Source organism: Haematobia irritans, chromosome 1 (genome assembly GCF_050003625.1).
Source record: "Haematobia irritans isolate KBUSLIRL chromosome 1, ASM5000362v1, whole genome shotgun sequence".
In the NCBI taxonomy this organism is placed as follows: domain Eukaryota; kingdom Metazoa; phylum Arthropoda; class Insecta; order Diptera; family Muscidae; genus Haematobia; species Haematobia irritans.
Genome location: NC_134397.1, coordinates 121,479,201 through 121,500,412, shown reverse-complemented (window position 1 = coordinate 121,500,412; position 21,212 = coordinate 121,479,201). Strand labels below are relative to the sequence as shown.

Below are 21,212 nucleotides of genomic sequence, written 5' to 3'. Positions count from 1 at the left end.
GTTTGTTATTGTTGGCTTCTCTTCAATCGTTATTGTTGTTTCTTTGATCTCAGTTACATCCAAATTTTGACAAGATTTTCTATAGAAATAAAATGTTGAAAAATTTTTATTTCTATAGAAATAAAATTTTGTTGTTTCTTTGATCTCAGCTTAAAGCCATGCATTGACAAAACTACAAGAGTAGCTTAACCAACAGAGGAAAAGTATATTTGTCAAATTTATTATATATATTGAAAGATGGTTGGATGGACTGTCGTTTCGGAATTACCACATTCCTCATCAGTATCCTCAACATGCAGAAAAACTATCAACCAATTATCAGAATAAATTCGGGTAATTCACTAAACCCAAAGTAAATTACACTCGAACTTCCCGAAAAAAGGTTTTCGATAGTCGACTTTGCCTAATAAATTTTGTACAAATATTTCACTTTTCCTTTTTTTCTTTTTTATTCCTATAGAAAATTGTGTCAAAATGTTATTTCTAGAAAGAAAAGCCAAACCAAACAAAAAATCTACAACTTTTGGTAGAATTCTAACAACGCGCATTCTCAATGAGTGATGTACTATTCTATGGTAAGATCAATGAACCCATGACCTTTTGCATGAATGATATGGACATGGTAAACATTGCATCACAGAGGTAATGCATTAAATATGTATCGGTCGACCAGTTTTGTATGAAAGTGAAAGTAGGTGTGCGTACACATTGCTCTTGTCGCTATAATCAACTACCGGCGTTTTTTACTTAACACTTATGTCAGTCAAGATCAGTTGTCAGCTTACTCACGCTGATCTTAACTAACTCAAAAGCACTCTTCCATGACGTAGTTCTTCCTCCGTGTGAGTCTACTTGCGTGTTTGAAGCCCACAAGACTTGAGCTAAGCATTCCACAATCGGGCATGGCTAACATTTACTCTTATGTTTACGCTGGCAAATCTAGCGTGTATCTACAATGAACCAGAAAAGTTGACGAACACTCTGACTTGCTTTAGTAAGTACAAGTATACACGATCGAAAGATCAACCGCATCGACTGAAATTTGCTTCTCCAAGAGGCTCTCGGAGCCAAATTTGGGGATCTGTTTATATGGGGACTAAATTTAAAAGGGGTCCGATATGGCCCATCGTACTTGTCAATAGCTTCTTTCGTTCCGAAGTTAGTGCGATTTCAACAAACAGACGGACCGACATCGAATCAGAATTTGACCACGACCAGAATATGTGGGGATGGGTATACCCCCATTTATAATTAAATTATATTTCAAGTAGTTTACATGTAGTGTGTTAACTTTTTCGACGTGAATTTACTTATTCTATACACTCCAAAAAGTGAGCCCTATGTGTCAAAAAAGCCGATTTAATTATATTTGAGTTCATGGAATTATTAAGATTTGAGAAAGTTTCCCTGATTTAATAATTGTTAATAAACTAACTAAAAACGGGGAAAAAAATTACACAAATGAGGCATAAAGATTTACTAAATTCGTGTCTCCTGCAAAATTGTTCAGGATTTTTTAAAATTTTTCCAATGATGGGCCCTTCATAAACTTCGTAAATACATTTTAGCAATTTTTTAATCCAATTTTTACCTTCAGACTACGAAATTTTCTTTAACAAGTGAAAACTTATTTTTGTGGAATCGGCGTGACATCTGAGTTTGCAATACAGTTTAGTTAAAATTTTCTAAAATTAACCAAAATTTTCTTCACGTTGGATTCACTGATTTTTGAGTATACTAATAATTTTTAATAATTTTTGTATAAAAACACAAGCTTATGTTTTAAACGTTATTATTTATTACTTACTCCATAAAAATTGGTTTGATTACATTTCTCTTTACCAAGTATTGGATGTATGTAATCTTTTTTGGCTCACTCTATTTTGTTTGCATTTGGTTTCATTTCTTTCTTCTATTTTTGTTCGAATTAATTTTTATAGATTTTATTAACACCATTTGTTAATCTCGTATCATTTAAATTCGTCAAAAAAAGTTTATAACTGTTTTCAGTTTTGTTTGTCTAATAAATTGATTTTTATCCGTCCGTCCCATGTGCCTCCAAATTATGCAATTTTATGTTTGTGAGTTTTAAAGCTTTGAGTTGAAGCTTTTATTTCCTGGTTTGACGGTTTTCGTAAACAAATAAAAATGTTTTAGTGTGCCACTTTTTTTTATGGAAATTAGGAATGTTCCACTGACACCGCATTGAGTAGACATGTAAAATATTGAAACATAATTTTTGTGGTCATATGTAAATGAGAGACGGCCTTGAAAATACGAAATTAAGTGTTACATCTTCCCCATGTTTTTAATTCGAATTTTGATCTTACAAATGGTTGGGCAGATATTAAGTTAAATGGATTACTGCATCTTATGCACGGTCTAAAAGAATTTTGTGCAGAAAAGAAATCCCTAATATTATTCCCGTACCCTGCAAAAAATAATATCGTAATTACTTTCAAAAAAGTGAACCATAAAACCAATTTTATTATATAATAATAATATAATAATTTTTTGTGTACGTTACTTAAATTAACAAAAAAGGGGGGAAATGATAGACAAGTTAGGCATAGAGATTTACTAAATTCGTGTCTCCCACAAAATAGCTCAGAATTTCATAAAATTTGTAAATTTACCAATAATGCGTCCGTCATTATCTTCGTATGGTAATAAAGACATGTTTGTGTCTTTAACAATGAAAACGAAAGTATTTATTTCTAATAATTTTTTTTTGAGTTTGTCGAAAAATATACTTTTGTAATATAGTTTAGTTAAAATTTTCTAAAATTAACCGACAATTTCTAAAATTAGCCAAACTTGTCCTTCCTAGTGGGTTCACTATTCTTTAAAGGTGAGTACTATGTTCGGTTTTTTTTTCACAAAAACACTAAATTAAAAGTACAAAAATATTTATGAAGACTATTATATTTATATCAAGTCTTATCAAATAATGGATGGAAAAGATCCAATGAATTGATTGATAAATATTTCTAAATAAATTAATTAAGAAAAGTAACCGTGAAATAAAGCTGGTTTTCAGCTTGAAAACTGAACATATTACTCAGCTTAAGCTCACAAAGATTTCATCTCCTTCAACTACGAATGCAATTTTTGCGCAGCATAAAATATGAATTTCTCTGATACAAAGAAGATTTTTTTATTGTTGGATTTTTTTCTATCGCCAATGTATTTGTTCAAGCTTTGAAATTTTTTTCAACCTACACTGAAAAAACAGTGAACCCACCAGGAAAGAAAATTTTAGTTAATTGTTGAAAAATTTGATTAATTGTAGAAAATTTTAACTAAACAGTATTATAAACGCAGATGTCGCTCCGATTTCGCAAAAACAAGTAAAAAATTTTCGACAAATTTGAGAAGATTTATCAGACAAAATTATTATTTTTCACTTATTAAAGAAAATTTCGTAGTTTAAAGGAAAAAAAAATTGGAGTTCAAAATTGCAAAAATGTCTTTAGTGCCATACGAAGTTCATGATGGACGCATTATTGGTAAAATTTACAAATATTAAGGAATTCTGAACTATTTTGTGGGAGACACGAATTTAGTTCATCTTTATACTTCAATTGTGTATAATTTTTTCTTCTGCTTTAGTTAAGTTAACTTACGTACGCAAAAAATTGTTAATGGCATGGAAACTTTCTTAAAACGTAATAATTCCATGAACTAAAAGAGTATAAAATCAGCTTTAGTGAAATATAGGGTTCACTTTTTTTTTAGTGTATGAAAAGAGCTTCAAAGATTTTTTACTTGACCAACACTTGTTCAACTTTTGGAGACATTTTGTTCTCAAAGTTAGTTGAATCACCTTTCAAATGGTGAATGAAAATTTTGTTTGATTAAGATCAACTTTGCTTTAAGAATTCTTCAAAATTAATGAAATCGCCTTTAAATTCGTTGACTTTTTGTATCTTAAATACACACAGTTTTTATTTATTCAATCACATAATAATTGATCCAATTAATTTTGTATTGAAATGTTTGAATTGTATAAAAAACATATTTGATTAAAAAATTAATTGATCTCATTAGCAAATTTCAATAAATTTTTTGAGTCAATTAAAAATTTAATTGATGATGATTGTAAAACTCAATACATTTTTTTATTAAACACGTATCTATTTTCAATTATTTTCTTAACTGACTTAGTGTTTTTAGTTTGATAAGAAATTGATTCTTTGCAATAAATGTTTAGTTAAAAATTAAAAAAAATTTCATCACTTTTTTTAATTGACTTAGTCTTCGGAGTTTGATTAAAAAGTTAATTGTATCAATTAATTTTTTAATTAAAAAAATAAAATTTTCAATCATTGAGTCAGTATAAATTAAATTTATTATTTCACACTCTCAAATATAATCCAATTGAATTCAATAGTTTCGACCATTCCTTAAGGATTTTGGTATGGATACCGAGATAGAAAAATAAATTTTAAATAAAGACATTTTTTAGGAATTTATTTATCTTTCAAACTAGACCCTATAAATTAAAAATTATGATCGAATTGTCATTCCCTTTTTCCTTTCCTTTTTATATTAACATAATGCAAAAAACGTTAGGTCAAAGATCCAAAATCCCCAAAATAAATATTAACATATTTTTGAAGCTTTTTATACACCCTCAAAAAATCGCTTATGTAACATATACTCCCAAACACATTCTGCTCCAAGCATATATATTTTCAGGATTGGTCCAACCAAAATATTGTTTGTATTGTTCAGACATATTATGTGAAAAACACATATATGTTTATAGGCAATTTTTAAATAAATATATGTTTGCATACACACATATTATATTTAAAAATTTTATGCCCCAAACATATGTTGTAACATATCAACATATATGTGGCAAACATGTTATGGTTGTTTACTAACATCATATGCTTGCACTTAAACATAATGTGCTAACAATTTTTGTTCCAAACATATAATATTTACACCCAAACATATGAAGAACAGTCTTTTTCGTCCGTGTACCTTTCATTATAGAATGGGCGTATACTAACTTTGTCATTTCAATTGTAACACATCAAAATATTACTCTCAGACATCATAAAAAATATATTCCGGGTCGCGGTGAAATTTTGAGTCGGTCTAGCGATATCCGTTCGTCCATCCGTCTGTGGAAATCACGTTAACTTCCGAACGAAACAAGCTATCGACGGACAATGTTTAGGTAGGCTCCATATAAACCGAATACCAGATTTGAATTCCGAAGAGAAAATTGTATCCGATCCGATCATATCGGTTCAAAATTATTTATTGACTCTTCTATATAAGCCATCAACATCTTCATAGGGACTAATTCACAATATAGATTGTGTACGATGGTAGTCTTTAGTAGAATTTTGTATGCAATTCATGGTGGTGGGTGCATAAGATTCGGCACAACTTGTTAATGTATATACTTGTTATCTATAATCCAAAGATGCAATATCTTGTTATACACACCTCCATACAATGGTGATCGATTTCCGACTACATAAAGTATATATATTCTTGATCAGGGAGAAATTCTAAGACGATATAACCATGTCCGTCTGTCTGTCTGTTGTAATTACGCTACAGTCTTCAATAATGAAGAAATCGTGCGGAAATTTTGCACAAACTCATCTTTTGTCTGCAGGCACCGTGGTGCAATGGTTAGCTTGCCCGCCTTGCATACACAAGGTTGTGGGTTCGTTTCCTGCTTCTACCGAACACTAAAAAGTTTTTCAGCTGTGGGTTATCCCACCTCAGTAATGCTAGTGACATTTCTGAGGGTTTCAAAGCTTCTCTAAGTGGTTTCACTGCATTGTGGAACGCCGTTCGGACTCGGCTATAAAAAGGAAGTCCCTTGTCATTGAGCTTAACATGGAATCGGGCAGCACTCAGTGATGAGAGAGAAGTTCACCAATGTGGTATCACAATGGACTGAATAGTCCAAGTGAGCCTGATACATCGGGCTGCCACCTAACCTAACCTAACCTTGTCTGCAGGCAGGTCAAGTTCGAAGATGGGCTATATCGGTCCAGGTTTTGATATAGTCGCCATATAAACCGACCTCCCGATTTGGGGTCTTGGGCTTATAGAAACCGTAGCTTTTATCCAATTTGCCTGAAATTGGAAATCTAGAGGTCCATTTGGGAAGGCCTACATATAGACCGATTTCACTTCTTGGGGTTATAGAAGGCGCACTGACCATGAAAATTGCTCGAAACTGAATGTAAAATTTCCAGATTTTACTTCTCGTAGTCATTTAAATAATGGTGGTGAAAATCTACAGATTTTAGATTTCAAATCAAGGCGTTATTTCATAATTTTCTTGCACACTTACAAGAGATGTTATTGATTCCTCTAAATCTCAAACAAAATGGCTCTTATAAATCCATAATGTGATATAGTCTTCATAGTTAAAATCCTTAAATTTATCTTCGGGAAGTGTACTGGTTGAACTGCTCTGCTTGAGAGAATATCTCCCCTCTGAAATTTCAAATTAAACTATAATATTTGATTCATGGTGGTGGGTATTTAAGATTCGGCCCGGCCGAAATTACTGCTGTATATACTTGTTTTCTAGTAAAGTTATTCTTAATATTGTGTAAATTGAGTATCCTAAAATTTAGGTTAAACAATCTTTCATATTAGGTCAATATTTTTTCAGTGTACAAATATTTATAAACTCATGTATATATGTAGAATAAATATGTACCAGATAATCAAATTTATATAAACATAAATACTTCCACCCAGTTAGTTCGAATTTCAAGAACATTATGAAAATGTCTTATTTGAACTCTTTAGCAGTTCATATGACTATTTAAAATTAATTAAAAAATGTATTTAAAGTGTTGTAATCTGATATAGATTGAAATTACAAAGATTTGGTCGTTGTTTCGTACCAGTAACGAAATTTTTACTTACACATATTACAAAAAGTTTTCATACCAGTCAGTTCGATTTTATATTAATTAATACCCGTTTTTCTTAAATGTTAATAAAAATTACCACGATTTGACCCTTAAGACAGTTTTACCGTCAAAAGTTAGTTTTTTCACTGCGGTACACGAAATTTGTTCCATTTTTAAAGAAATTTGTAAATAAAAAATAATTAAATTAAGTATCAGAAATACTTTGATTTAGCTTCACTTTTCTTACTCTTAGTTCGAATGAGTTCAATATTATTCAAATGAATATTTCATGGTAAGAAAAATTTACTATATTCGTTGAAACATCTATTAAAAACAAAACAATTTTTTACACTAAAAACAAGCCCACTTACCCGTACAAAAATGTCATTAAAATTGTTAGGTTAGGTTAGGTTATGGAGGCTGACACGAATCCGAACTTGCGGGTTTGTGTCCACTTAGACCATAGTTGGTCCATTGCGATACCTCTAACTTCTTTCCATCTTCCTCCTCGTGTCCGTCTACTTCCGGCCGGAATGAGTCTATCGTATGATAATGTATCCTTTGGACGCACCTAGTTCCTCCACCCCGAAGACCTGATGAAGACGAGGATATTCCTCATACTGCATACTCGCAAGTCGGTCATAGTCTGAAAGAAATAAGAGCCCAGTATCTTGTTTCTTCTGAAAGATAGTGCTGGACACTGGCACAGGAAGTGAAAAGAATCTTCCGTAGCATCGGGGTCCAGACACCACCTACAAATGTCATCATTCGCTAGACCTATCCTTACCATGGGTTTTCCCAAGGTGTTGTGTCCCGTTATGGTGCCTATCATAGACCTTACATTAAAATTGTTAGAAATTTCCTTTGCAATATGTAGCCCTATGCGGTGGATCGTTACAAGTAATAAACAATGAACTCGGAATCAGTAGAAAATTAATCATTAGTGTAAAGACCAAATCTTTGCTACCGGGCATGCTTGATTTCAGTACATTGTATTTATTCAAGTTTTGAAATTTTTGAATAAACAATGAACTCGCTTGAGGTACCATAGTAAAAAAATTAACCTACTGATGGTAAAGCTGTCTCAACGGCCAAATCAGGGAAACTGTCATTAATTTTTGTAAAACTGAACTATCTTCATGCATTTTGTAATATGTGTAAGTAAAAATTTCGTTACTTGCACGAAAAACTGACCATATCTTTGCAATTTCAAACTATATCAGAGTACACCACATTAATCCTTTCACTACCGATGTCCACTTAGAAGGACATTCGAAAAAGACACCAAATTCTATTTTCCCATTTAGTTTCGATTTATTTCTCGATGTTATTTTAAAGTAGAGGCTTTAATCTAACTAAGCTATAAATGTTGTCCATATTGGTGAGGTCTAAAATACATTTTTATAAACTTCTTTAACAATAAACGAAAAATACGAAAATTTGAGACAATTTTTGTACTGTAAGTTTCTAGTAAATGGAAATTTATACAAAAACTATAGCTGATACTTTTACGGGTTCTTTTTGGAATTTTTTTTCACACTTTGAAAAATATCATAGGCCACATAGCGCTTATTTTCGTAAGGCTATTTGGTCACAATTCAAGAATCAAATTTCCAGAACAAGTTCATATAGCTCTTGAAGTAATTGAGGTAGGTTTTCAAAATGACAATTTTTGTTCTACATGCTGTTAGTACAAGTAAAAACAGAAGAAAAATAAAAGTTTTTATCATTAGGTTTATTTCGGTAGTGAAAGGGTTAGTGAACTGCAAAAGAGTTCAAAATAATAACTATTACGAGATGTTTATAAAATTATTGAAATATGAACTGGATAGAAGTGCGATTAACTAAATTCAAGTTCAAAACATGTCATAAATTACGAGCTACTTTTTTCTGTGTAATTATTATTGAATCATATAAATAAATATAAATGTGTACATATTTTGTAATATATGTGTATATAATAAATAAGTGCTTTAGTTTTCCATAAAACTTTTATAAAATCCAACACAACTTTATCCCTAACATCATAAATTAATTAGTACTGTATAACAATAGTCCAATACCATATTAGAGTATCATTTCTATAGAAGTGTACATGTAAATATTCTACTCTAGCTCTAAAAAAACAAGAGAATTTAATTTAAAACTAGATGGTAATACGAGTTTAGCAAGATAAGAAATTATCTGAAATGAATACAAATCTAGTAAGTAAATAACCCCATTTTGTACATTCACACAACTCCATTAAATAATAATGACGATACAAATAACTCCATTACAAATATCCACACTAACACCAAACTATACAATAACAGAGGAACAACACTTCCATAAATTTCTATGGAATGGATTGGCAAAACATGGATATAGTTGTGCATTCCAAAAGGATATGCATATAGCCAACTCCAAACCATAAAATACTAAGGAAAATATTTTAAGTTTTCACAGCAGCCGATTCAAGTAGATCAACTCATTTGTATGGAATTCCTTGATAGTTTAAGATATTAATTTATTTATATTACACTTCCATTATTCTGTGTTTCACAGAATAAATTACCACATATATAATGCGAAAGCAAGAAAGAAATATGTAGTATTAAAAGGGAGGTTTTCTTCCTAAATATCTCGAGTTTTAAAATTCATAATCTGTGTGATCCAGAGTGTAGCAGCTATGAAATCAGCAGTAAATACATAATTTTTGAGATAACTTGGTTAAAAATTAATGAGAATTTTTTACCCAGCAAACAAAGTGTAGGCAGAAAACAATGAAAATGTTCTTTTTGGATATGGCAGTGGTAGTGGCTCAGAAGCAATGAATTTTACATGGGCTCGTCATATTTTTAAGCATCGGAATCAAATGCAAAATCAAAGCAGGCATTAGTGATGGTATTTCAGATTTCATTTAACAAAAATAGGGAAAACCTTAAAGAAATAAATTTTTTTCTCAATTTTTCCAAATTTATCTCTATATTCAAAAAACAGTGAACCCACAAGGAAGAACAATTTTTAATTTTAGAACTAAACTGTATTACAAACGCAGATGTCACGCCGATTTTACAAAAATAAGTAAATATTTTTCGACAAATTAAAGAAAATTTATTTGACATAATTATTTTGTTTTATCTTCTAAAAGAAAATTTTGTAGTGTGAAGGGAAAAAAATGAAAATTGCAAAAATGTCTTTAGTGCCATGCGAAGTTTATTGGTAAAATTTAAAAATTTTAAGAAATTATCAACTATTTTGTGAGAGACACGAATCTAAAAATCTTTATTTAAAAATATTTGTTAGACTTCTTTAGACTTAAAATTTAAGTCGGCTAATACCCTGGGTTGGGACACTATGTTAGTAAAAAAATTTAAATCTGAAGCAATTATTAGGCAATATTGCAAAAGTGTATTTATGATTTATCGGTCGATAGATTTGTATTAGAAATATAGGAAAATTTAAGTCATTTTTAAAAGTTTTCTACTTAGCAGTGGCGAATTTTAAGCTGAACTTCAAGGTTAATATTTAAGAAAGGGCGAGAAAAGCCACTGTAGCTTTGTACTCGTGCAAAAAGGCAATAGGAAAAAAGTGGGGACTAAAACCGAGAATTGTGTATTGTGTGTATGTATTATAATGCTATATGGTGTTGTAGGCTGGTGGCCAGCACTTCAGAAACCGACTTGTTTAGAAAAATTTCAGCGAGCTTATGTATCTCAGTCGCATTTAGTAAGACAGGAACAGACTCCCTTAATGTCATGCTGCATCTATTGCCTTTAGACTTAGATTTTGACCAAACAGTCAGCTGCAACAACGGCTGTGCGGTTGCGCGAGCTATCGCTGAGGTCGGAAAAAATGTACGGTCACAGTTCGGTCCTCAAAGTAATGCCAGATGTGCCTAACGTATTGGATTACACCCTGGCAAAACCACTTTTCGAAAAAAGTTTGAAACTCTAATTCCCAACAGTGAGGCGTGTGTACACAGACCCCGGGGAATAAACAATGTATAGATTTCTACACTGATGGCTCCAAATTGGATGGACAATTGGGTTTCGGAGTATATTCCAATGATCTGGAACTTCGAATAGCGATAAGATTACCTATTCACTGTAGTGTTTTTCAGGCTGAAATATTAGCAATAAGAGAGGTGGCGAATGGGCTAAGAAGTAATGTTCCAAAAAAATTTTGCCATTAATATATACTCAGACAGTCAACCTGCAACAAAATTCTTGGACCCTGTGTTCCTTAATTCGAAGACGGTCGCCGACTGCCTCAAATCTCTCAATGAGATGGCTGAGCTGCACAATATTCACCTAATATGGGTGCCTGGAACATACCGGGGAACTGCGAAGCGGATGAGTTAGCAAGGCTAGGGACTACCTGACATATTCCAGGGGAACTAGAATCTGTTGGTATGTCTCTGGCTACCTGCAAGATCTTACTGCGTGAGAAGGCTGTTATGATGGCAAATGTTCGATGGGAGAATTGCAAGGGTCGTAACGACACCAAGCAAATATGGCCCCATTTCAACTTAAACCGCACACTAGATATGCTAGAGTTCTCGAGATGTCAGATATCACTCCTGATATCTGCTATAACGGGTCGCTGCCTGATAGGCGATTTTGCAAAAACTATTGGCGCGAAGTATAATAACTATTGTATGCGCTGTCATGATGCGAAGGAAAAGGAATCAATTAAACACCTCTTCTGTGAGTGTCCTGCATTTTGTGTGAGGCGTAACTAACCTAACCTAGCAGTGGCCATTTCTGCCGAAATCAGAAAAACATGTATATGGGAGATATATCCAAATCTGAACAGATTTCAACCAAATTTGGCATGCATAGTTACAATATTAATTCTACTCCCTGTACGATATTTTACGTAAATTGGATTACAATTCCGACCTCTGTGGTTATATCAGTTTAAATAGGGGGAAAGATATATATGGGAGCTATATCTAAATCTGAACCGATTTAAACCAAAATTGGAATGTGTATCCAGAACGTTAATTCTACTCCCTGTAGAAAATTTAAAGCAACTCAGAGCAACACCCTGGCTTCTGGGGCCATAGAAATTTATGGGAGCAATATATAAATCTGAATCGATTTCAACCAAATTCTGGCCTATGGGGCCATATTAGTAGATATCGGGCGAAAGATATATATGTCAGCTATATCTAAAACTGAACCGATTTCTTCTTCCCTGAGCAATATTGCTAAAGACACCATATATCTACCTCGTCTCATTCTGGGTGTTGCAACCTTGTTCCTCAGTGTGGCGCAGGGTATAAAAAGTAGTTTGGATCCCGAATTTGTGATCAGGAAGTAGCGAATTAAAAAAAAAACTAAAAAATTTTTTCACCAATTTCACTTTTTATTTTTATTAATCTGGTATTTTCTTGTTATCTAATTTTTACAATTTAAAAAAACTTTTTCGGTCCCACCGGGGGTTGATCCTGGGACTGTAGGTACCATAAGAGCCCAACAAAAAAAAAAACAAACATTTATTTTAATCAATAAATGTTTTTCTACTTCCGATGAAGTACTTTTGGACCTAGAAAATACGTTATTTTTCGGACAATTTTTGGACAATTAACCGTCACAAAAAATTGTAGAAAATTAACAAAAAATTAAAAAATAATGAAAATAAAACTTAAATTAAGTGAGAAGGTTTTCCAAATGACTAGAAATTTCAATTTTATCAATTTCAATTTAAATAGAAAAATTTATTTCTATATACGCAGAAATAACAAAATAAAAACAATGCACAAAATAAAAAAGTATCTTTTGTGATAAAAAATTTGCCGCTGGTGAGTTTTGAACATGTGTTCTTTATTTTTTTATTCATATCCAGCAAAAAAAATTTGGAAGTTGCTCTAAAAGCACAACTTTAAAAGCATTTCCAAAAATTTCCTCCATGAGATGTTTTTATACCCTCCACCATAGGATGGGGGGTACTTAACTTTGTCATTCCGTTTGTAACACATCGAACTATTGCTCTCGATCTAAGCATGTCCCTCCGTCCGTCTGTTGAAATCACGCTAACTTCCGAACGAAACAAGCTATCGACTTAAAACTTGGCACAAGGAGTTGTTATTGATGCAGGTCGAATGGTATTGCAAATGGGCCATATCGGTACACTTTTACGTATAGCCCCCATATAAAGGGACCCTCTGATAATTATATATAGCCCCCATATAAACCGATCTCCAGATTTGGCTTGCGGAGCCTCAAAGAGAAGTAACTTTCATCCGATATGGTATATGGTCTCTAACAACCATGCAAAAATTGGTCCACACCGGTTCATAATTATATATAGCCCCCAGATAAACCGATCCCCAGATTTAGCTTGCGGAGTCTCTAAGAGAAGCAAATTTCATCCAATCCGGTTGAAATTTGGAACATGGTGTTAGTATATGATCTTTCACAACCGTGCCAGAATTGGTCCATATCGATCCATAATTATATATAGCCCCCATATAAACCGATCCCCAGATTTGACCTCCGGAGCCTCTTGGAGGAGCAATTCATCCGATCCGGTTCAAATATACTAACACCACGTTCCAAGTGGTGTTAGTATATGGCCGCTAACAACCATACCAAAATTGGTCCATATCGGTCTATAGTTATATATAGCCGGTCTCCAATCACACAAAAATTGGTCCATATCGGTTCATAATCATGGTTGCGACTCGAGCCAAAAATAATCTACCAAATTTTATTTATTTCTATAGAAAATTTTTATTTCTATAGAAAATTTTGTCAACATTTTATTTCTATAGAAAATTTTGTCAAACTGAATTATATACGTATTTAATCGATCTTTTTTGATTTAATATATACCACGTATGGACTTACATACAATTTAGAAGACGGTGTTAGGAGGTTTTAAGATACCTTGCCATCGGCAAACGTTACCGCAACTTAAGTAATTCGATTGTGGATGACACTGTTTAGAAGAAGTTTCTACGCAATCCATGGTGGAGGGTACATAAGCTTCGGCCTGGCCGAACTTACGGCCGTATATACTTGTTTATTTTAACTACCTAGGAATTTTAATTCCATTTATGTCTTAGGTATGTTAAAAACAGAGTAAAAATTAATAAATGGTACAAATTATTAAAAATTATTTTGTCGAAATGTCCACTCTAGAAAAATTGCGAATTTATGAAAATATTTGAGGTTACGCGTTCCGGACAAGCGTTAGAATGCACTAAAATCATAAAAAATTATAAAATTATTTATTTGACACAACATCTCACAAAATTTGTTAATTCATATCCAAAATACTGAATTCGGATCACACCGTAAAAAGGGATGCAAATTCAGTGCAACGGCTGTTGAAATGACAAGCCCATGTTAAATTCATCCCTTCTGCCTAATTTTGTGCCACTTCCGGATCCAAAAAGAACATTTTCACTATTTGTTTGTCGACGCTGGGTACCAACTTCTGGCGAACTGAAAATTACGGAACAATTTTATTTTTTGTTTGCTGGGTACTAATAGCAATCTTGCTTACTTTCCCAAGAGAAGGAAAATAAATCTCTGAAGCGTTACTAAAAGCGTTGGCGAGGTGCATGTTGAAAACATTAAAATTTTACGGCTAAATACAAAAATAAATTATAAATTTAGCTGCAAAGATGCTAAACTGATCACACTGTTCATAAAAGAGGGACGAATTAAATGTCGCAGCATAGAGCTTAATAGTGTGCTACAGTTTTTGTATCAAACTACAATCGCATTTGATTGCAATACACCTCAACTACATGATGGGAGGTTTAGCATATTTGATATTCCGTTTGTGACGCACCGAAATATTGGTTTGTCTTTTATGAACCTTCAAATTCGATTTTTAGCACTTTTTTGCAATTTTCGTATGACCATAGCTCAAAAAATGCTGTGAATTCATTTTTGTGGTATTAAGCAGTGTTATAGCTCTTGACTCGGCCAACAGAAATGCTGAATATAAAGGGTGATACAGTCAAACTTTGGTCAAGGGAAAACGCGTGTAAATCGGTGAAATCATTTATTTAAAAAATCAAATTAAATTTCTTTTTCAAGTTCAATTAGTATAAAATTCAGGAAAAATATTCAGTTAGGCTTTCGCTTTTCCAAATCCGAATTGCCAGGCCTCACGCTTGACACCTGCCATCAGATTTTGTACAGCCACCTTGTCCACCTTCTTCGCCGCAGAAAGCCAGTTTGCCTTGAGCTGCTGCTCGTCCTTAGCAGTTTTTTTGGTCTTCTTTAGGTTCCGCTTGACAATAGCCCAGTATTTCTCAATTGGGCGGAGCTCTGTCGTGTTGGGAGGGTTCTTGTCCTTGGGAACCACCTGCACGTTGTTGGCGGCGTACCACTCCATGGCCTTTTTACCGTAATGGAAAGATGCCAAATCCGGCCAAAACAGTACGAAACAACCGTGTTTCTTCAGGAAAGGCAGCAGACGTTTATTCACGTAAATTTCTTGGTTGACAGTCCCGGAAGCTATGAAACTGCTGCTTTTCAAGCCACAGGTACAGATGGCTTGCCAAACCAGATATTTCTTTGCGAACTTTGACAGTTTTATGTGCTTGAAAATATCTGCTACCTTTCCCCTTCCTTTTGCCGTATAAAACTCCTGCCCCGGAAGCTGCTTGTAGTCGGCTTTGACGTAGGTTTCGTCGTCCATTACCACGCAGTCAAACTTCGTCAGCATCGTCGTGTACAGCCTCCGGGATCGCGCTTTGGCCTTCGTATTTTGTTTATCATCGCGATTTGGAGTCACTACCTTCTTGTAAGTCGATAGTCCGGCTCGTTTTTTGGCTCGATGCACGGTTGTAGACGATACACCCAGCTTATTTGCGGCATCTCGGAGAGACAGGTTAGGGTTTCGCTTGAAACTACCGGCAACTCTCTTTGTCGTCTCTGCGGCTTCCGGTTTTCGATTTCCCCCCGATCCAGACTTCCTGGCTATCGACAAACGTTCCCCAAACACTTTAATTACATTTGTAACGGTTGATTTGGCAACTTTTAGCGATTTTGCCAGCTTTGCGTGCGAGTAGCTCGGATTTTCACGAAGCGCGAGCAAAATTTTGATACGCTGCTCTTCTTGCTTGGACGGCATTTTGACAACTGAAGAGTGAATTCCAAAATCAAAATAGGAGCAACATTCTACACACACACACCTTCAAAATGAGGGGTGTTCAGGTTTTTTAAATGCAAAATTGAAAGAAATACGTCAAGTTTATATTGACCAAATTTTGACCGTATCACCCTTTATTAAGTCGTCTTCTGCGAAAATGTCGTCTTCGACTACATCTCCTGAACTGTTTAAAATGTTACCAAACAGTCGGTGGAAGAAATGTAGCCTAGTTATAAAATTATGAACAACTTTGTAGTACATGCCGAATTCATCTCCGAGTTATAATTCGAACCCCCGATTTGAGTTTTTAACCATCTTGGGAAATCAGTTCTTATCCTATCCAGTTTTTGACATTCCTAAGTGCTATCAGCGCAATCTGAAACGCCTTTCGAACTCTGCTAGAAAAAGAAGGTACATTATCATTGAATACAGAATCGACCAGCACTCATTGATAACAAATATGTTCACTACTTGTGGTCTCACAATGAACTGAATCATCTAAAAGGGTCCAAAATAACTTTCTGATACTCAACCTAACCTATTCTACTATGTCTGCTTGGTCAAATGATCCCCATTTTTAAGGGTAAGCAAAGTACTTTAACCTGATCTTTAGATCGAAGGTTTAAGGAACACCTGGTATGCTAAGAAAAAATTTGTGCTTATCGTTCTCATATATGACCATTGCCTTAAAATGACTCCAACACCTGCCGTAGACTGAGTATTCAGAATTCAAGTTCAATTTTGTCAAATTCAGTCAGTCGATTACTTTTAAGGATGTCAGAGCAGGATAAGAAGGGCTTGTAGCAGTCGTTTTTTCTATTCTTGATACTGTGCGATGTCCGTCCGTCTGTTGAAATCACGCTACCTTGCGAACGAAACAAGTTGGAAGAGCAAATTTCTTCCGATTCGGTTGAAATTTGTTACGTGATGTTGCTATATATCTTCTAAGAACCATGCATCATTTGGTCTAAATGTTCATATAATTATATGTCGCCCACATATAAACCGGTGCTCAGATTTGAGCGTCCTGGAGGAGCACATATCATCTGATCCGTTTGGACGATAGTATGTGATGTCAGAACATGCGTTCTAATAATCATGCAAAACTTGGTCTGGGTCACTGACTGAGTCTTCAGTATTAAACTTGCTTTCTGTCCCGTTTCATTTGTCTTATACATTGAGATAGTTGGGATTAAAATGATTTACAGGTTCCTTGTATTCTTGGTCTAGCCGCTATATCGCCGGTTAGCTTTCACGGATTATATATTTATTTAATGAACATTCCTAAAAGGTGGCTCTTCAACATTAAAACCCGATTGAAGGGAAGCATCGTACAGAGCCGTCCATCCCAATAAAAGCTTATCGTTTAGCAAGGTTGAAGTTTGCTGTAATTTATGTTTTTGTATGATATGGTAAATAGTGATAGGTCCCAACAAATACACATGTATAGTACACATTACAATTTACTGATTTCCATTGTACATATGCATTGAGCATTTACACTTGTATACATTTCAGCACAAATCTAACAATCACATAAAACACTAACACTTAAAAATCTTTTTAATCTATTGAGAAATCAAATAAATTGATACGTCTGAGATTTTTCTTTTCCACACCACGAACATCAATGTCAACACCAATAATATTGCAACACAACTCCATACACAACCCACGACACAACACACAACTTTTCGGTCCTACATTGTTTTTGCGATGTAATGCAACAGTACCTTCGGCACCTTCAGAACAACACTACCATACGCACGACGGTCATCATGTATCAGCACCTACTGGCCAAGAATTCAATATCTATGGACGTCATAAAAAGCTTAGCGATGAAGAGGCTCGAAAAGCTGCTGTACAATTACAAGAAATATTGAATATGCTGCCCGATGGTAAAACCGAATATACTGCCTCCAAAACTGTTGCCTTGGACACTTCAAATTTCCATACGGGACCTGGTCATACCGGTCCTGGTGATCATGCCGATTTGAATTCCTATGGATTACCCTCAAATCTTGGACCCTTAGAATCTCTCTCCCATACCGAGTCTATAACAGCTGCTTACGCGGCGGATATCTATCATCAAATGCATAAACAAAAGCTCAGTCCTGAGGAAGCATATATCCAGAAGCATCCACAAGAGGGTTACGATTACAAGCCATGGACAAATCCAAACACTGGTGGAGGTTACAAAGAAGATAACAGCTATCCATCATATACGGGATCAGGACAATCTCACGATAATTTGAAAGATTTAACTCCCATATTGGCAGCTCTGGAAGTGGCTAAAAGACCAAATCCTACACCAGCCCAAGTTTCATATGCCTTAGAGAAGAATGTTCATAAGGTACCTCCTCCAAACAATCCAGCCTACAAATATATTCCTCCAGCAGTGAAGAAAACCAAATATATCATCTATCCTCCTGCACCCTCAAGATATCAAGAGTTCCATACTTCCTATAATGGACCACACAAGGTTAGACGTTATACCGAATCACAAAGGACAAGACCAAAGCGTAAAGCCCAAGTCCCTCCTCTATTTAATGCTCACGATTATGGAAATCAAGATAATTTGCTGTATAATCCCCTTGTTGGGAGTTTATGAATAGAACCTCTAGAGAAGAGAGAGGGAGATCGAGAGAGAGAGAGAGCAACTCTAATGAAGCAACACATTGTATTGTAGTTCTAGTCTAAGTCATTATTTTAATTTTAAGTTCGATTGAATTCCTTTGACTTTTTTGCATTTTTTTCACAAAATTTATTTATTTTGTCATTCCATTCACTTCATTCATGCATTTTATTTATTTTCATACAAATCAAATATTTATTAGTTTATTTATTTATTAATTTATATATCACAATTTTTACACATTTGTTACAATAATACACCAACGAAATGAAAAATACACAAACAAATATTTGCAATTTTTTCTTTTTGCTTATCACAATGCTTTTTGTTTCACGCAGAACAATTTTATTTTTTGCACTAATAGACTATGATGAATATTACTCCTTTCAGCAAACTATAACAAGAGATTATAATTTCTAGTCTTATTAGTTCCTAGTTGAACCGCTCAGCCATCTAGTTGAGAGATTTGTTATAGCCGATGACTATTTTCAAGCTACGGAACATTATGACAGCTTGACTATTCAAGCATATAATTTTTAATTACAATCAAGGTTTAAAGAGGAAAGGACAGGCGGTATTTCATCCTGAAATCGGTTAGAGAAACTTTTAAACACTTAGAAATGTCATCAGAATAAATGAGAGGTGATAACCCATAGCAATACGAGGTGGGATTACTAACCATTGGTTCCCAACTTAATTCGTCCTCTTTCCGTATTGTCCGGTTTCAGTCTTCCTTCCCCAATATTATATATTGAGAAATTGCTAATGTTGCCCTGCCGTGGAATAGGTTTCTCCTAAGTTTACCTACTGTAATTTCCTGTCTCGGTCGGCAATCCTAAGCCTCTTTCAACTACATAAGAAAAAGACAATTTTGAATAGACATTTCAATAAACTCTTCAATGAAGGCGTTTAGTCGTTAGGGTTGGGAGGAAGACCTTTTTTATAGCCGAATAAGTTTTGGTGTTTAGTCGAACCCATAATCTTTTGTATGCGAGGCGGACTACTAACCATTGAACCATTGTGGCTGGCAATATGCAAATTTGTAGCAGGGTTTGTGACAATACAGTTTCATCATAGCTATAACTAGCATATACTCAGACACATGGATCTTGAGTTCATGCTTAGACTTATTTCCGACAAGGATAAGTTTTCGATATCTAGCTCCTTCGCGTTTCTCTCCGTTATATAAAACCTATCTGTGTAATAATACCTACCATATTGTAGGTTTTCCTGTGTTTCTCCAGATAACTTCCCTATCACTAATATTCTAGTCGCCTCCATGGTCATTTCAATCTTGATTTTTATCGGCCATATGTTTATTGCATCCGGTTCGTTTCTTGCATTTTCTCCATACTATAGGGAAGAAAGTTAGTAAAGGCATAATTAAATTTTCATTGCTCCAGTGACATTTTTGTGTCGAAGCAGGAGCGTATGACATTTCAGACTGTGTGAGAATTTATCGTGTTGTATTTTATTCCATAGTTAGGTTAGATAAGGTTGAAAAGAGGATTCAGGCCCTGTCTCATGTCGGCTGACATACACCTAAGCCTGTATTCAACTTGTTGAGCGCTCTAATTTCTCTTTTTATCTTTTTTTATTCCACGAACTCTGTATCTGTAACTTATTTCCCAATTTATTTCCAGTTCCAGTTGGACAGGTTACGAATCACCACTTAACCGATATGGTTATATCATTGCCTGGTAAAGGCAGGTTAGTGACAACGGTAGTGTTCCAAGGTCTAATCAACCTCAAAACACGCGCCACTTTCTGCTGTTCCCATTCGACACAATTTTAGGTGCCCGGTCATTATTCCCACGATCTCTCTCCTTGAGTAGTTCTCTAGTCTTTTTCTGGGTCACCTAATAGTATTTTCGTCCCCTTTCCGACCATTGCATTGGTCCACATCGCTTATGTGTCTCCCGGGCCATCTCGGCCCTCTATTGGCTTTGCGTTATTTAAGTTCACTTCCCTATGTATCCTAGCTCTTATCGTCATTTGCTTTTACGTTTCCTCTTATTTCGGCATGTCCCAGCACCCATATGACGCGTATCCTCTGTTTTCTGAGTATTCGATGATGCTTTTGCATTCCAATACGGTTCGTGATCAAACCGTAATGTCTAGTTTTGGATTAAATGCCATTCAGCAATCTGTGAAAATGTTAAAATTTTGTGGCCCCGTATTATTTCCGAGCCATTTAACACATTCCGTTATGGCACGCACTTCTGTCTTCAGGATTGTGTTGTGATGCGCTAATCGAATCTCGATGTTTGTCATCCACATATATACCCAGTCCCGTTCGCTCAGTTATTATTACAGTTATTTCCCTCTGGTATTTTTTCGATTTCCATTCACCCCGGACCATCTTAATGGCATAAGAATGCCACGCCTGGCATATTTGGCTACCTCAAGCACTACGACATCCATCATTTCACCAAATGTCTCCTCTATTATCCTTTGATGGTTCTTCATGTTTCATGTCCTGCACCTCCATAGTTTCGCTTGAAAATTTTGGATATTCTGACGGGCAGATATATCCGATTTTCCATTAAACGAAACCATGTTCTCTT

The 21,212-nt window shown here is 34.6% G+C and overlaps 1 protein-coding gene across 1 annotated transcript in view; it reads left to right on the top strand.

Annotated features, from left to right (window-relative positions):
• The window catches only part of LOC142221753 (uncharacterized), a 76,698-nt gene extending 57,757 nt beyond the window's left edge, over positions 1 to 18,941 (top strand). The window contains exon 5 of the mRNA XM_075291543.1: positions 17,741 to 18,941. Coding sequence (XP_075147658.1) covers positions 17,741 to 18,621 — 881 coding nt within the window. The 3' untranslated portion in view covers positions 18,622 to 18,941. The remainder of the gene's footprint in view (positions 1 to 17,740) is intronic.
• Positions 18,942 to 21,212: the final 2,271 nt, after the last annotated feature.